This window comes from Erythranthe guttata, chromosome 14, assembly GCF_056151865.1.
Source record: "Erythranthe guttata isolate IM_541 chromosome 14, IM_541, whole genome shotgun sequence".
Classification (NCBI taxonomy): domain Eukaryota; kingdom Viridiplantae; phylum Streptophyta; class Magnoliopsida; order Lamiales; family Phrymaceae; genus Erythranthe; species Erythranthe guttata.
The window spans coordinates 9048624-9064332 of NC_142546.1; the positions used below are offsets into that span (position 1 = coordinate 9048624).

A 15709-nucleotide genomic window follows, 5' to 3' on the forward strand; every position below is an offset into this window, starting at 1 on the left:
CACTTCACTCATTTGTTTTCTCATTTACCCTTGTTTGTGATAAGAGTCACAATTTTGGCTCTATTTTATTTGTCGCCTATTTATATATATATATTTTTTTATTAACAATTAATTTTATTTTACAAATTAATATTACCAAACATGTTTATGAGATTATTTTCCCACCTCCGTAATTTACGGCTCTATGTATGTTTTGTTCTTCGAATTTTTTTAACTGTAAATCTCGGAGCTCGATTCAATTGTTTATCAAACCAAAAAGAAAATGAAGCAATAACTTTGAAATCTTAATACAAGTTCAAAGAAGACTGAAAAACCATGCATTAATATCGACACAATTTTATTTTAAATCAAGGATAAAAGAAAATTAATTAAATATTGTTATTGATTGTAGGATATAAACCTCCACATATAACTCCACAAAGAAGCAAGAAGCGTTTTAAAAGAAAACAAACAACGATTTCGGAAAAAAAGCGCTTTTCATTTTAATCCGGCCAATCGATTTTGGGCGGGCCTTGGCACGAGATAGACAAGGCCCGATAAGCACAAGCCCGTGTAGTAAATTGGATATGCATGAAAGATTATGGGCCAGCTAAGCTTGGCCCGAAGACAATTATTTGGTTGCATTATCTCACATAAAAATTCTCAAGAGAATTATATTTAATTTTTTATTTTCTAATAATAAATTTATTAAAGTTTAAATAATTATACAGGTTGTTAGAAACATTAAATATGTGGATTATAATTTGAGATTTTTTTCTATGTATTTTTAATTTAATTGTTTACAAATAAACGAGTGATAAATGATAATTAATTAATTATCCATAATAGGGGATTTTTGCAGATTTTCTAAAAATACAGGGGAATTTTAAGGCTATTTTTATACATGAGGGAGTTATTAGCAATTGATATAAAATACAGGGGGGTTCTTGCAATTACCGAAACAATAAACCTAGATAAACCCTAGCTGCGTGGTGCTATGATTTTGACCACTCGTCTGCTAAAACCCTAAATCCAACGGTACGATGAGGCGATCCATCAATTCCTGACCGTTAGATCTTCCTCGATGAAATCTAGCCGTTGCGTTGCTTCCCGAAGAAAATAGGAGTTCCAATAAAAAAAAACAAAAAGACGGAAAGAAAAACGCGGACCCCAGCTAGGAATTGGATATCACTTAATTCGAAAATGAAATCCGCTTATGTGGCACTCTTCGTGGCAAATATATATCTCTCCACGTACGAAGCCCATATAGAATACAAGAGATATAATTTGTAGAGAGAGAAAGTAATAGAGAGAGAGAGGTTTGAGAAAAAAGTAGGGTTTTGTAACAATGGCTGAGAGTGATTTGAAAAAGGGTACAGTTAAGTGGTTCAACGATCAGAAGGGTTTCGGATTCATTACCCCCGACGATGGCAGCGACGATCTGTTCGTTCACCAGTCCGCCATCAAATCCGAGGGTTTCCGCAGCCTCGGCGAGGGCGAGACGGTGGAGTTCACCGTCGAGCACGGCAACGACGGCCGCGCCAAGGCGGCGAACGTGACCGGTCCGGACGGTGCTGCCGTGCAGGGAACCACGCGCGGTGGTGGCGGAGGCGGTGGATCTTACGGCGGACGAGACGGTGGTAGCCGAGGCGGCGGTGGCTACGGTGGAGGAGGTGGCTACGGCGGAGGTGGCTACGATGGAGGTAGCAGAGGCGGCGGCGGATACGGCGGTGGTGGCGGTGGATACGGCGGCGGTGGTGGCGGAGGTAGCGGTTGCTACAAGTGCGGTGAGAATGGACATATGGCTAGGGACTGTCCTCAGGGCGGAGGCGGCGGCGGTGGTGGTGCAAGGTATGGAGGCGGTGGCGGTGGAAGATCCGGTGGTGGCGGTGGAGGCTGCTACAACTGTGGCGAAGAAGGCCATTTCTCTCGCGAATGCCCTACTGCCAGCCGTTAGATCTGATTTGGATGGTGGATCTGTCTTTCTATTTTATATTTAGTATTAATCTAGTTTTTATCTGTTTTTTTTTCTTTTTTTTTTTAATTTTTCTTTTGAAGTTGTTTTGAAATGGTGAACCATTTGTTATTCATGGTTTGGTAATTGTGGTCACTCTGCGGCAGTATTATGATATGACGAATGTTTGGTTTTTAATATTTTGTGTTTGTTCTTCTTATTATTATTATTAATTCTGTACTTATTAATATTTTAATTATCAATTAGTATTTAATTATCAGTAAGTGATTAACATATTCAAATCGACGTTCTAAATACCGACACTACCTTCAATAATAGGAGTACTGCTGCAAAAGTATTGAAGAAGAAATAAATAAGAAACATTGGAATAATAAAATTAAATATAAATTCTTTATTTAATTTGGTCAAATATCTCTTATGTGATCTTTCTGTTTCTCTCTCTCTCTCTCCTAATTTAATCGGAAATTGACAGGGTGGTACTACAGATGTTCTGGCACTAGCTCAATTAATCATAGTGCAGAGGAAGCAAGTATGGTGCTTTTTTTGTTTGTACACTTTTCGAATAATATCTCTGCTTTGTGATTCCCAAGTACCTTTACCAATGGATCAAGATTTTGGTGCATTATTGGAGTTTTTTTTAGGGTAAATTACAAACACTACCTGAGGTGTGGTCAATTTATGAAAAACCCCATATTGTTTGGATAGTTACATCTACCTCTCAACTATGATTTTTTCTTACACCTCCACCCTTATGGTGTCAAATTCAACATAGATTATGTGGAATGTACTCTAGTTTGTACTTGTTTTGTGTAAAAATACATTTTTTTATGCACCACAATCTGATATATATATATATATATATATAAGCCAAAAAACACATTACAATCATCTTGCTTCAAAATGTAGAGTTCGAATAAGATAAAACGGATATAAAAGTGATAATATTCCATATAATCTCGAAGATTCCACTATTGACGAGTTGAAGGGTGGTTGTAATTATCCAAACAAGAGGGGGGTTTTCGTAATTTGACCATACCTCAGGGTGGTTGTAATTTTCCCTTTTTTTTTTTTTTTTTTTTTTGGGTCATACGGTGCCCTTCCTTCCAGAATCCATAAAATAACGATTTTTGCATTGTCACGCGGTGGGACGAGCTATGCGGAACTACATAACATTTGACTGTTCTGGTCGCGACTGGAACAACCATAAAAGTAATATTTTTGCTTCTACTGAGTTGGGACCGGGAAAAAATATTATTCAAGCGAGGGTTATTAAATTGTCGAGTATTAATTTATCGAAATAGTATAGTTTTAAATATTTCTAAGTAGTTTTGAATTTAATTTATTTCAACTGCTGGCTTTAATAATGATATTTAATTTTTTGGGCTCGAAGAAAACCTTAGTCATCAATCCAAGAGACAGGGTCAGTCGCCAAGCCGATGTTTAATTTCTCTCTAACATCCTCTAATTAATAAATAAATAAATAAATAAAAAATAAATCATTTGCCAGTTTATGAAATTCATAACAACATTAGATCACTTGTTTATAATTCATTGCAGCATGCATATTTAAAATTAATAAAACTATCACAAAGGTCTAATTAATAATCTACATTACAATCTATGAGCGAGAAAATCTCAACGGTTGTGAATGTGCGGCGGCAACGGAGGAGCGGCGGCGTTGGCCAAGCGCGGCGGCAGCTGTGGTGGGCATTGGTAGCATTTGGTGAAAAGCCCAAAAGTATTAATCTGGTGGATAAAGTTAGTTAAGCTAGCCCAACCACCAAACCCAAACCCAATTATCAAAACCCACACAACTATGAATATGTTGATGACGTATGCACCAACCCACCTCCCAAAGTATTTTGGGGGCTGCTCCACTGCATTCTGCAATTTTTTTTTTAATAATAATAATAATTAATTATTATTTTTATAATTCTATAATAATAATAGTAATAATTAGTTAATTAAAAAATGTAATAGATTATCAATGTGTACCTCTCGTGCAGCAGCTGTTCTAAAGGTGAAAATGTAGGCCAAAGAAGGGATAATGTATACTGTGAAAGTTACGAGAAGTGCTCCGACGGCGGAATTAATTGGGCCGAAAAATGGGAAAATTATGGCTAGGAACCATATCGGAATCACAACCGGCAGACGAGCCGCCGCCCTCTTGCACATGCTCTTGCACTCGTGCATGCCTATTGCTTTCTCCCACACGAAATATAACGGCGTGCATGCGAACCCGAATGTTATAAACTGCGATACAATATCAATTATCAAAACGATCACGTCTAACTGATTTTTTTTTTTTTTTTTTTGAATTATGTCGATTCCGATTTTGAGAAAGTTACGATTTCCTCGAATGAACTTTATCATTTTCAAAATTCATATTATTGAATTTCTGTTTAAATCTTTTTTTGGAATTGTTTTCGGAATAATATATGAAATTCAAAAAAAATATATATGTAATATTCGTGTTTAATTTTCAAAAAACTAACATCCAAAATTCGGGTTTGTACTAATTTAATTTAAAAAAATAACATCCGAATTAATTTTTGATAATTGGAGATGGAAATCAAAACGATTTATTTTTTCATTCCGCCGATTTCGATTTTTGAACTATATCATTCTAAAAATTCGATTTTTGATTTTATAAAATCAATTTTGAACCGAAATCGGAATAATTTATGAAATTTTCAAAAACAAAATTAGTTTTCCTAAAATTATATACATTTATCGTTATGCTTTTTATATAACGGCTAAAAAACAGTACGAAATTACTATATTTGAAAACAATATAAAGTTCATTATAATTTTCAAACTTTTGAATTTAAAATATCCATTTTAATAATAATATTAAAAAAAGAAAGAAGAAAAAGAAAGGGGGGTAGGTGGGAAATGAAAAAGACATGCCTGGTGAATGAGCATCAAAATGACAGAAATATCCCTGAAGTGTGATTTGGGAAGAAGGGCAAATGCATTGGAGTGGTTTAGAAGCAAATCACCAAAAGCCCAGTACACTGCTGTTGCTGATGGTATGGTCAAAGTCAACACATACACTGTTGCTACTAAGTATATTCCCTTGAATTTTTCTGGCTTCCACATTGCATGCATTATTTCTCTGCCATCATTTAAATTAATATTAATTAATTAATTAAAAATAAAATATTTATTGCTTAATATTTTCATGATTATTAATTATTTATTTTCTTAAAAATTAATTCATAAATTGAAATTGGAGCATTCAATCCTACGGCTCAGCTAAATCACTGAATTTTCAGACTTGGCATTGATTATTTTTTCTCAGATTTCATTTAATTGCTGACAACTAACAATTATAGGATATGGAGTTTATTGTCATGTATGTGATATATGTGGGTCAAATGTGAGATATATTTTGAGTTTATGCTAGACACTACAGTTTTAATTTTTAGGGCAAATTACGGCTACGCCCTGAGTTATTGTCAAATTACGAAAACCTCCTCATGTATGGGTAATTACACTCACCGTCAATTATGTATTATCTTATGATACCTCTCCAGAGGTAAATTTAGGCATGTTAAATTAGTAAACGAAACTGAAATTTCGGTACACCAACATTTCATACCGTTTACCGAACTGAGTATACGATTAGGTTCGGTAAATACCTGAATTACATAAATTTTATGTAAAAATATTCAAAAGGAGGGGTGGCTGTAATTACCCAAACAATCGGATTTGACCATACCTCAGTGGATGATCGTAATTTGCCCTAATTTTTATACGTATAATAACAAAATTTGAAAATAACGGGGTTAAGTGTCGAACATGACCGTCAATTTGTTCGGACCGACGGTTTTAAACCGACCTTGAACCTCCCCATAACCAACCCGGTTCTGGTTCAGTCAAAACTTGAACCCGAGAAGGCGACTCCGAACCGGAACCGGATCGTGGTCATGACTCATGCCTACGGAAGGTGAATTGAGGGAGTATCTATTGACCGGTCAACGGTAGTCAAGCCCATCCTAAGCCAATTATTATTTCCACTATGTAGTACTTATTCAATTCATTAAGCCCAATTAATATATCCAATCTAGCCCACTTATAGTTAATCTACCATCTGAGTCATTAAAATATATTTTAATGAGGCCCAATTCCGATCCAAAATAATTTTGGAAAAATTGGAATTTAGAATTTGGATTGAAAATATCGTTCCAAAATCGGAAAATCTCGGATCGAAATCGATGGAAATCGAAAATTTCGTTCCAATTTTCACCCCTAGGCCTAGCCTAGACCTACTGTATATTAAATGGTTCTGATTTAAAAAAAAAAAAAAAAACCTACTGTATAAAGCCAAGTAAATTTCTAAAAAAGTGCAACTTTTTTATTTTCATTTATAGTTTTTAATTTTAATTTTTTGCAGTAGCACGCATGGGAATTAAGGACAGCGATCTAAATTAGAATGAAAATGACGTGACATAAAAGAATTGAAAAACACAAAGGGAAATAAAATAGATTGGTCATTAGATTCACATGCGAAGATCATATGTCGTTGTCGATTCTAGACCAAGCTTAAGTCACTTTCAAAAACAATAATAAATATCTATTTTGGATAATTATATATAATTAATAAAGATTTTATTAGTTAATTAAAAAAAATATAAAGTGAGAGAGGACACGTGTCTTACACAGTAACGGCGTGACCACCGAATGTGTAGAGAATGTTAGTGGCTCCCGTGAAATATAACACCATCTTAGCTGGACCCGAGTGCTTAACACCCTCCACCTGTTAATCATCATTTTTAATCAACACATTTTTTTATTAATTACTATTTAAATAATCTTGGATTTTGCTTATAAATAAATCATCAACAACCAATTAGAAGTTGGTCAAATCTTAGTCAAGTCAGCAAAATTTGATTCCTATTATTATTACAATAAAATATTTAAAACTAGGAGATCTTCTTGGCTCTTGCATGTGTGTTGTAGGTAGTGGTGGAGCCAAAATATAGAGTCGTAGGGGGTTATAAGTTATAACGCTCGACAATTTTCGAATCCCTATTTTCTATGTAAAGATTTAAAAAATTTGCGTAGAATTAGCATGATTGGCGTTCGCGAACTTAAAATCTTGGCTCCGATTATGGTTGTAGGTCCACGTAAAGATGGTATCCTAATAATGGGAAAATTACAGTTTTCACCACTCAAGTTTGCTTCGCTTTCACATTTGGTCCTCTGTGTTCACCAAAAACCACATTTGATCTCTCATGTTTCAATAATTTAACGGTTTCGGTCATTTCCGTCAGTTTACCGTTAGTCTGTCAGTTAAGTCACATAAAATTAACGAAAACGACTAAAAATGTTGAATTTTTGAAACATGATGGACAAAATGTGTTTTTTTTGTAAACACAAAGTACCAAATGTGAAATCGATGCTAATGTGAGGACAAAAACTGTCATTTTCACCTTAATTAATATAACACTCGAAATACTTTAAAAAAAATCCCGATATATTATTAATTTATCGAAGTACCTGACCATGGAGAAGGGAAGCAATGGTGAGGTACCAAGCAGTATAAGTGGTCATAACCAAACCAAGAAAGGACCAAATTCTGTAATTACGAAAAGATGGTATGAACACCGTCGTCGCACAGCACGCGCCGAATATGTACGTCCATGTTCTCTTGTCCAAATTATCATTTATGTAATATATATTGCTGCAATTTTTATTCAATTTCATTTAATTAATTAATCACCATTCAAATTAAAATACAATTAATTAATTAGTTAATTAAATATATATATAGATACCTGGCACAGGCTATGAGCTGAATCACGGACCCAAACATAAGAAAAGTGCAGTTAAATGCCAAACCCACGTTCCTCCAGTGTTTTCCCAGTAGCCCATCAAGAACTTCAAACCACTGCACTCTCTCATCAATTTTTATTAATTCTTTTTTAAACATATATATTTTTATTATATTTAATTTAATTTAGTATAATTTATCATCATGCAAAAACAAAATCACAGAAATCCCATGTGATCATTTGTCTTTTTTCGTGTTTGGATTATGTTTTTCTTTTCTTTCTTTCTTTGACTATTACTATATAGGGTAAATTACAAAAACTCCCTCAACTTAGGATAAATAACAAAACACACCTCCAACTATTTGTAAATTACAAAAACTCCCTCAACCAAAAATCCCCAAAGGTTTGTTTCGTTCTTACACCAACCCTTACCGTGTGATTTTTCACAGATTTTTTTGATTTTCCAAGGAATAGACTTTACACAATTTCAGATATTTTCTTTTATTTGTCACCTATTGAACAGAAGGTATAACAGACTGTACACATTTTCTATTAAAAAACTCGATCAACAATTAATCAGAGGAGGATTTTAGTTATTACGAATAGGTGGAGGTATTTTTCGTTATTTAGCCTAAGTCCAGGAGGAATTTTGTAATTTACCCTTTCTATGTATGAAATTCAAACAAAATGGCTCCAAACATGCCCCAAGGGTCGATTAATCCTCCATAGATGTATACACCCTATTTTTGAGTCGAGTTTATTTATTAAATAGATTAAAAATAAGATTTAATGAAGAAAAAAAAACCTGAATAACGTGGTTTCTGAAATCAACTTTTTCCCTTTCTTTTCTGGTTCGGTACTCAACGTAGAGAACGCTGATTAAATACGCCGTCCAACTTCCCATTAGACCGTAGAACAGTTGAAATGAAATCCCCGACAGCATTCCGAGTTGCGAAAATGAGTACGGCAATGTTAGCAGCACCTGTGCCACCTGGCAGTTGATATACACACAATCATCAGAGCTCAGAGAAAAATATATATATACATGGGGCAAATTACGGCCACTCTTTGAGATATGGTCAAATTACGAAATAATCCCTTTTGTTTGGATAATTACAGTTACTCCCTTCTTTTAAATATTTTTACATAAAATTTATATAATTTGATTATTACCGAACCAAATCGTATATTCAGTTCGATAAACGATATGAAATGTTGGCGTACCGAAATTTCGGTTTTACCGATTTAACATTCTCTGGAGGGGTATTTCGTAAGATAATACATAGATACATAGTTGAGGGGTGGCAGTAATATCCTACCCAAACAGGAGGAGGTTTTCGTAATTTGACCAGGGTGGTCGTAATTTGCCCTAAATATATATATCGAAACCAAAACCGAAACAGAACCTGGTTGGAAGCGCAGCTGAACCAGGCATCATAGGCGGAGCCGCCGTGCCAGAAAAGCTTAGAAAATTTTGACTTCAAATCTCTTTGTTTTCCTTCGGACTCCATCTCCACGTAGTTTCCAGCTATAACCGTCTCAACCACCTTGTCGGAAGGGGCCGCCATAGCTAATTAGCTAGCTAGCTTCTCCTCTCTGTGTGGTGCGTGTTTCTACTGCGTGTTCGAGTGTGTATATATATATATATGTATATGTTGGTAATGAACAAATTCAAGTTGTGACTTGTGAATGCAGAATGCATATATAATATATGTGTGTGTGTGTGTGTGTGTGTGTGTGTGCAAGTGTGGGGACAAAAGTGTGAAGCGCGATTTTGGGAAGAGAGGTGTGCAAACACGCTTTTAGAGGTGGTGTTGTTCGTGTCTCCCTTGGTTGGTTGATTAAAATCTGATTTGTCTTGTTGTAAATAAAAATTGAGTTATTATTAGTACAAGTGATTTGTTTTAATTATTTCTTGAAATAATGGATTAATAATTATAGAAGCGTGAAAGCCCTTGTCCGCACGAGTGGGGTTTCTCAACTTCCAACACTACTAATGAACCAAATAGTTATTTACCCTTTAGCCCCTCCCATTTTCTTGACATTTCCACAATAAATCCTTGTATATTAAAAGAAAATATTACAACAAGTGGCTTACGGTTTTGTAGATGTTGCGCTCTATGAAATACACCGAGTGATTCTGGATCATTAATTAATACATAACAAGACACATATATCCAACTTTTTCTTAGTGGGTAATAAATAATACACCGGGTTTTTTTCTCACTTACTCGTGCCCATTCACATCAGCAGGAATTAATTTCAAAAGACCAATTTGCCCTTCATTAGAAATTTAATTAATTCTAAATAAAATATTTTGAAATGACTAATTATTTTATTCTTTTTATTACAAGAAACGAGGGTCTTGAAAAGGAGACAAAAGCTAGAAAAAAAAAAAAAGCAATAATAATAAGAAAAAAAAAAGTTAAAATGTTGGGAAAAATGAGAAAGTAGACCAAATGATTGTAGGCAAAGGGGCGTGGTCGCTTTTTGAGAGAAGAAGAAAGTTGCTTTTGTCACGTGCGGGGAATTGTTTCCAATGAGGGCCCTTTCTTCTGTGTGGGCTCTAAAATCTAACACAAAAGCCCAAATGCCCAAAACTCTCTCCCATTATTCACATGGGCTTACTAATGTGTGACATCATCTCATGTCATTTTATTAGTACACGTGTCTCTATAATATCTATGATTAGAAAGAAATAAATTGCTTTTATTTGAATTTTTTTCAATACTCTTTGTAAACTTTATAAGATAGGAATTTTATAGAATCGTCATCATTTAGATTCCCCTTAGCCATTGTCTTACTTTCTCACTTCAAAGTACAACAAATGACAGCCTTATTACAATCTTTTTCTTTATTGTCTTTATTTATATGTTGAGATTTTGCTTCAACTATATGGTTTTCTCGCTATAAAAGTGATGGTGTGGGATCTACGCCTTCAAGTGTTCTTTCTGGACTGTGTTCCCTTAATTGCCGGATAGTCGACCTAACATCGATAAAATGCCCGGTGGCGATGAATTAAATGAACCAAAAGTATATAAATAATGCAGAGAGAGTATACAAGAGAGTGTGCGTTCTTTTATTATTTAAAAAACGTGTTCATTTCTCGTCGAATCTATATTAATACAATATTCACTATGATTCGCGTCTCAATCTTATCAAAATTTTTTAAAAGATTACTTCAATTTCACTAATTACGATAATTTATTATTTTAATATATTATATTATATATACCAAAAAATAAAAATAGTGATAGAGGTACTCTTAAAGACAATAAGTTTGGTATATGTTGAAACAACATTAATTATAATATTTGTTCACAGTTACATTTGAATGTTGAACTGCTTGGTTTCTTTGCCACGTGGCAGCGAGAAAGTCGAATCGAACGTAGCGTTCCCGTATTTAGCGGTGACCTTGTACTCACCCAAGAACCCGAAGAATGTGTACGAGCCGTGCTCGTCTGTTTGGCCATTCAAAATCCCAGTATCCCACTCTTTGAGGAGGTTGTCCACAGTTTCTCCAGCTGGAAGATTGTTAAAGTCACCGTCTGTGAGGCACATTTGGTAACAGCCCCCTCGGCGCAATGCTGTCCACAGTATGATCCCGTCCACTGCTGGATGTGAAAATCCTTCTCTTAGAACTTCCTCTAGGTAGATTGCCTGTAATTAATTAATTAATACTAATAATAATAATAATAATCAAGAGTCGGCTCGTGCGATTTTGAACATAAGTAAGCTCCACTGTAGGGTGGAAATCGGACATATCAGGTTGAATTCGGAAGTTGAACACTAGTTCAAGTTTTATTTCACAAAAAAAAAAGGAAAAATTGAAAATCGAGATTTCGGAAATTGGATGACAAAAATTGTTCCAAAATCGTAATTTTTTGGATCGTGATCGGAGGAATATAGTTTTTGATCACCTATAATAAAAAAATACATAATAATATTGATATTGTAAGTGTAATTTTTGGAAAAAAAAAAATCAGAATTTTTGGAATTAATTTCGGCAATTGAACTGGGATCGAGAATCAGAATCTAATATGTATATCCAATTCCGTTCCAAGTAGAGTTGAAAACCGGAATTCATAATTCAAATAGTGTTCCAAAATTGGAAATTTTTCAGATCAAATTCGACGGAATTCAAATTTTTCGTTCTAATTTTTACCCCTACTCAAGTTCGACTCGGCTAATTTTTACGAGCATATTTAGAAATATAAAAAAATATAGATGATTACTTTATATACAATACACACCTGTGTTTCTTTGTTGAATTTGTTGCTGATATCAACTTCAGTAAGCCAAATCGGAAGTCCGAGAGTAGCCAATTTGTCCAAAACGCCCCTCATCAACGGGGAATTCGGCACGTCAAAATGCCCCTGCAGTCCAATTCCATCCATCGACACCCCTCCCATCTTCAACTCCCTCATCCTCGATACATACGTATCCACCGTCGAATCAGCATCCATGCAAGTCTCAACCACATTGAACTCGTTCATGAACAACGTCGCTAATGGGTCGGCCCGATGGGCCGACCCGAAGAACCGCAGAGTGGCATTCGGGCCGAGGTTTTTCTCATAGAAATCATAATGGAGCATCTCGTTGCTCACGTCCCAGTGGATGAACTCTTCTTTGTACTTGTTCATCAGGCTTTCGATTCTCGACTCGACCGCGGATTCTAGATCCGACCCGGTTAGGTTTAGGACCCATTTAGGAATGTACTTTGGATTCTCCCAGAAGATATTGTGGCCTCTTGCCATTATTTGGTTCGATCGAACGAATTCGACCATTTGATCGGGTATCGTGTAGTTCAATTGGCCTTGTGTGTGTTCGGTTGCGTCCCATTTGAGTTCGTTTTCGAATACTGCTGCATTGAACCTCTCCACGAACCATTTCTGATCAGACGATAAAATCGATAGTATAACCATTTCAATTTTTCGACAAGTCCTTGGTATATATTAACAATCAAATATTAACTGATTCTGTAACAATATTGCATTGACTATAGTGTTTTTTTTTTTAATAAATTTTATGAAAGACTTAAGTTGCAGGGGTAAAAACGTAAATATGCAGACCTGATAGAGTGGATTTCCTAAAATGGTGCTGGCAATAGCAGATCCAAATGGGAAATCTTTAGAGACAAGCTCAACTCTTACTCCTGCCCCTTTCAATCCAATTCCTTTTTTGTCTGAAATGTGAATATTTACAGCACGTTTTCTTGCCTACATAGTATAACACTATTTAATTAGAGCAAAAAAAATTAAACTAAATTAACATAAAAAAATATAATTAATCTTGATCTAATACGAAATTCGGGACCTGATTAATTTTTGTATCTTGATTTAGCCTCCATTGCTGATCAGTGAATGGCTGCAAAGAAGCACTAGCAATTTCGATACTGATGTTTCGTCCATCCGGATTCTGTATTCGACGAAAAGAATTAATTTCAACGATCTTTATAAAATTGATAAATTGGGTAAATTACAATCACCCCTAGGTATGGTCAAATTACAAAAACCGCCATCTTGGTTGGATAATTACAACCACCCCTCAACTATAAATATTTTTACACGTCCACCCTTGCAGTTTCAAATTTCGTCGAATTTTCGAGATTATATGGATTATTATTATTTTTGTACCAGTTTTATCCGATTCGAACTCCACATTTTGAAGCAAAATGATCATAATATGTGTTTTTAAGCTTGTATATATCAGATTGTAATGCATCAAAAATTGTATTTTTACACAAAACGAGGACAAACTAGAGCACATTTCACGAAATCTAAATGATTATGTTGAATTTGACACCATAAGGGTGGAGGTGTTAGAAAAAATCATAGCTGAGGGGTAGATATATAGAATTATCCAAACAAGAGGGATTTTTTTGTAAATTGACCATACCTCAGGACTTGTTGTAATTTACCCAATTAAATTTAATAGTATATATATATATAATGTACCTGGATATAAAGAGTGGATAAATTTGATGGTGAAGACAATACAAATCCACCTTTGAGAAATGACCAACATCCTTCTTTAGCAATCACGGTCCCTATGCATTTTAACGTTGTCGCTTCCGTTACGACGCTAGCCCGAACTAGTGCTGGTTCGGGCTCGTTTATCTTGATCCAAACTAATTTTTTTGTAACAATAATAATAATAATAATAATATGTCAATTATATATCAAGAGTAATATTATTATTATTTTCTACCTTATGAAAATTAAATTAAAGGAAAGCTCAACTGGAGAAACAGTATTTAGTGGCATTTTGGAGGTTTTGGAGAACGAATGAGGGCGAATTGATTCGGTCCCGGTTAACGAGAGGGTTATTGAGAATTCCTCCGTTGTAGAGTGGCTTCTCAGGTTGTAGTTTGCACTGTACTCAAACATGTTCATGTATGCATTATTAAGACATGTTGTTAGTGATATATATATATATATATATATATATATATATATATATATATATATATATATATATATATATATGTATATATATAGCAAGAGTAAAAGAGTGTGTTGAAGGTACCTCAGTATAAGCAGATGAATCGTACAGTGGCCCATCTGCAACAAATTACCAGAGTCAATGTATATGAGAGAGAGAGAGAGAGAGAGAGAGAGAGAGAGAGAGAGAGAGAGAGAGAGAGAGAGAGAGAGAGAGAGAGAGAGAGAGAGAGAGAGAGAGAGAGAGAGAGAGAGAGAGAGAGAGAGAGAGAGAGACCGAAGGATGAAACGAGAAGAGGTGAGATGAAGAAGAATTGGAGAAAAAAGAGTATGAATACTCCCATGCTATTGTTGGTTACCAAGAATTGCAGGCAGAGAATCAGTACATATACAAATACAAATTGTGTATGTATATCTATACATATATAATATTCAAAAAGGAGAGAGAGAGAGAGAGAGAGAGAGAGAATCACAAGTGAAATAGTTGGTTTTATGAGAGGAGGAGCAGCAGCAGAATTTTACTTGCTTAATCAGTTCCTCCAATTATATAATTAAATTAAATAAATAATATCGACTGCGAAAAAGATAGTATATATTAAATTAATCCTAATTAAACATCTGTTTATTAAAAGAAATAATTATATTATATTAAACAAAATTCCATTTCCCGTGACAGAGAGAGAGAGGGCAGATGAGCTGAACTAATAAAAAGGGAAAAGACTTGCGGGAATCATATGACACAACACTACAAAAGTATACCGTCAATTGTCATTTTCTTTTTTCTATGCAAATTAAATTAATTACTAGTTTAATTAATTAAACAATAATATTTTACTAATTTGAACCCACAAAATAATAAAATTCCGAATTTGCCATTGCCAACCAACGAGCATCGAATACCAAAATTTGAAAAAAAAGAAGAAAAAAAATCATGCGGCTTAATGCACCACAATTTGTAGGGGGTGTTTATAGTATAGTTGTGAGTTAGGCGTGTGAGGAAACCAATTATTACCAATTTGCATGCCTATACTACATAGTACATGAAGTTCTGCACGCGTCAAAGATTCCTAAACGCGACGCGCCTCATCTGAAGATACGTCGTCACTATAATTTGATTAACAACCCCAAGTTTGTGTGTCACCGATTATTAGTTCTAGATAGATTGTAACTAGGTTTATATCCCTTGATAACAAATTAAATTCGTATTGCATTTCTTTGCGCAACCAAAATATATGATCCTTTTTTGAAGTTAAGTTTAGTTATGTTAACCTCGAAAGTGTACTTTGATCATGCATAAACTGGGACGGTATATATATAATCACACATACCCATATGTATTTACGCTTAGCGAGTAGTTGTTTAATCAAATCTACGGTTTAAATTCACTCCTTGTAAATAACCAGGTGTAGCATCTAACTCCCAGCTCTTGTAAGTTGGAAAATAATTCTTTGGATTTTCCTTTTCTTTATTTACTTTAAAACCATATTCTGTAACAACCTGCCTATTTTTGTATTTTTTGTAATTTAAATAAA

At 34.6% G+C, this 15709-nt stretch overlaps 3 protein-coding genes across 3 annotated transcripts; 1 reads left to right on the plus strand and 2 right to left on the minus strand.

Moving 5' to 3' along the window:
• Window positions 1–882: 882 nt before the first annotated feature.
• LOC105954623 (cold shock domain-containing protein 4-like) lies at window positions 883–2131 on the plus strand. The gene has a single exon (XM_012978287.2). It carries the CDS (start codon window positions 1328–1330, stop codon window positions 1934–1936), a length of 609 nt encoding a protein of 202 aa, XP_012833741.1. The 5' UTR covers window positions 883–1327; the 3' UTR covers window positions 1937–2131.
• A 1330-nt stretch (window positions 2132–3461) lies between these two features.
• Window positions 3462–9589, minus strand: LOC105954624 (auxin transporter-like protein 5). Its single transcript, XM_012978288.2, has 8 exons — window positions 9141–9589; window positions 8540–8725; window positions 7738–7850; window positions 7460–7643; window positions 6619–6716; window positions 4865–5072; window positions 3950–4207; window positions 3462–3838 (listed from the first exon to the last, which is right to left on the minus strand). The coding sequence occupies exons 1-8, from the start codon at window positions 9300–9302 to the stop codon at window positions 3590–3592; spliced, it is 1458 nt and encodes a 485-aa protein (XP_012833742.2). The 5' UTR covers window positions 9303–9589; the 3' UTR covers window positions 3462–3589.
• Window positions 9590–10999: 1410 nt separating this feature from the next.
• Window positions 11000–14671, minus strand: LOC105954625 (Glycosyl hydrolase family 10 protein). Its single transcript, XM_012978289.2, has 8 exons — window positions 14455–14671; window positions 14263–14297; window positions 13977–14109; window positions 13692–13864; window positions 13051–13152; window positions 12807–12953; window positions 11988–12626; window positions 11000–11394 (listed from the first exon to the last, which is right to left on the minus strand). Exons 1-8 carry the CDS (start codon window positions 14519–14521, stop codon window positions 11059–11061), a joined length of 1632 nt encoding a protein of 543 aa, XP_012833743.1. The 5' UTR covers window positions 14522–14671; the 3' UTR covers window positions 11000–11058.
• Between the last annotated feature and the right edge of the window lie 1038 nt (window positions 14672–15709).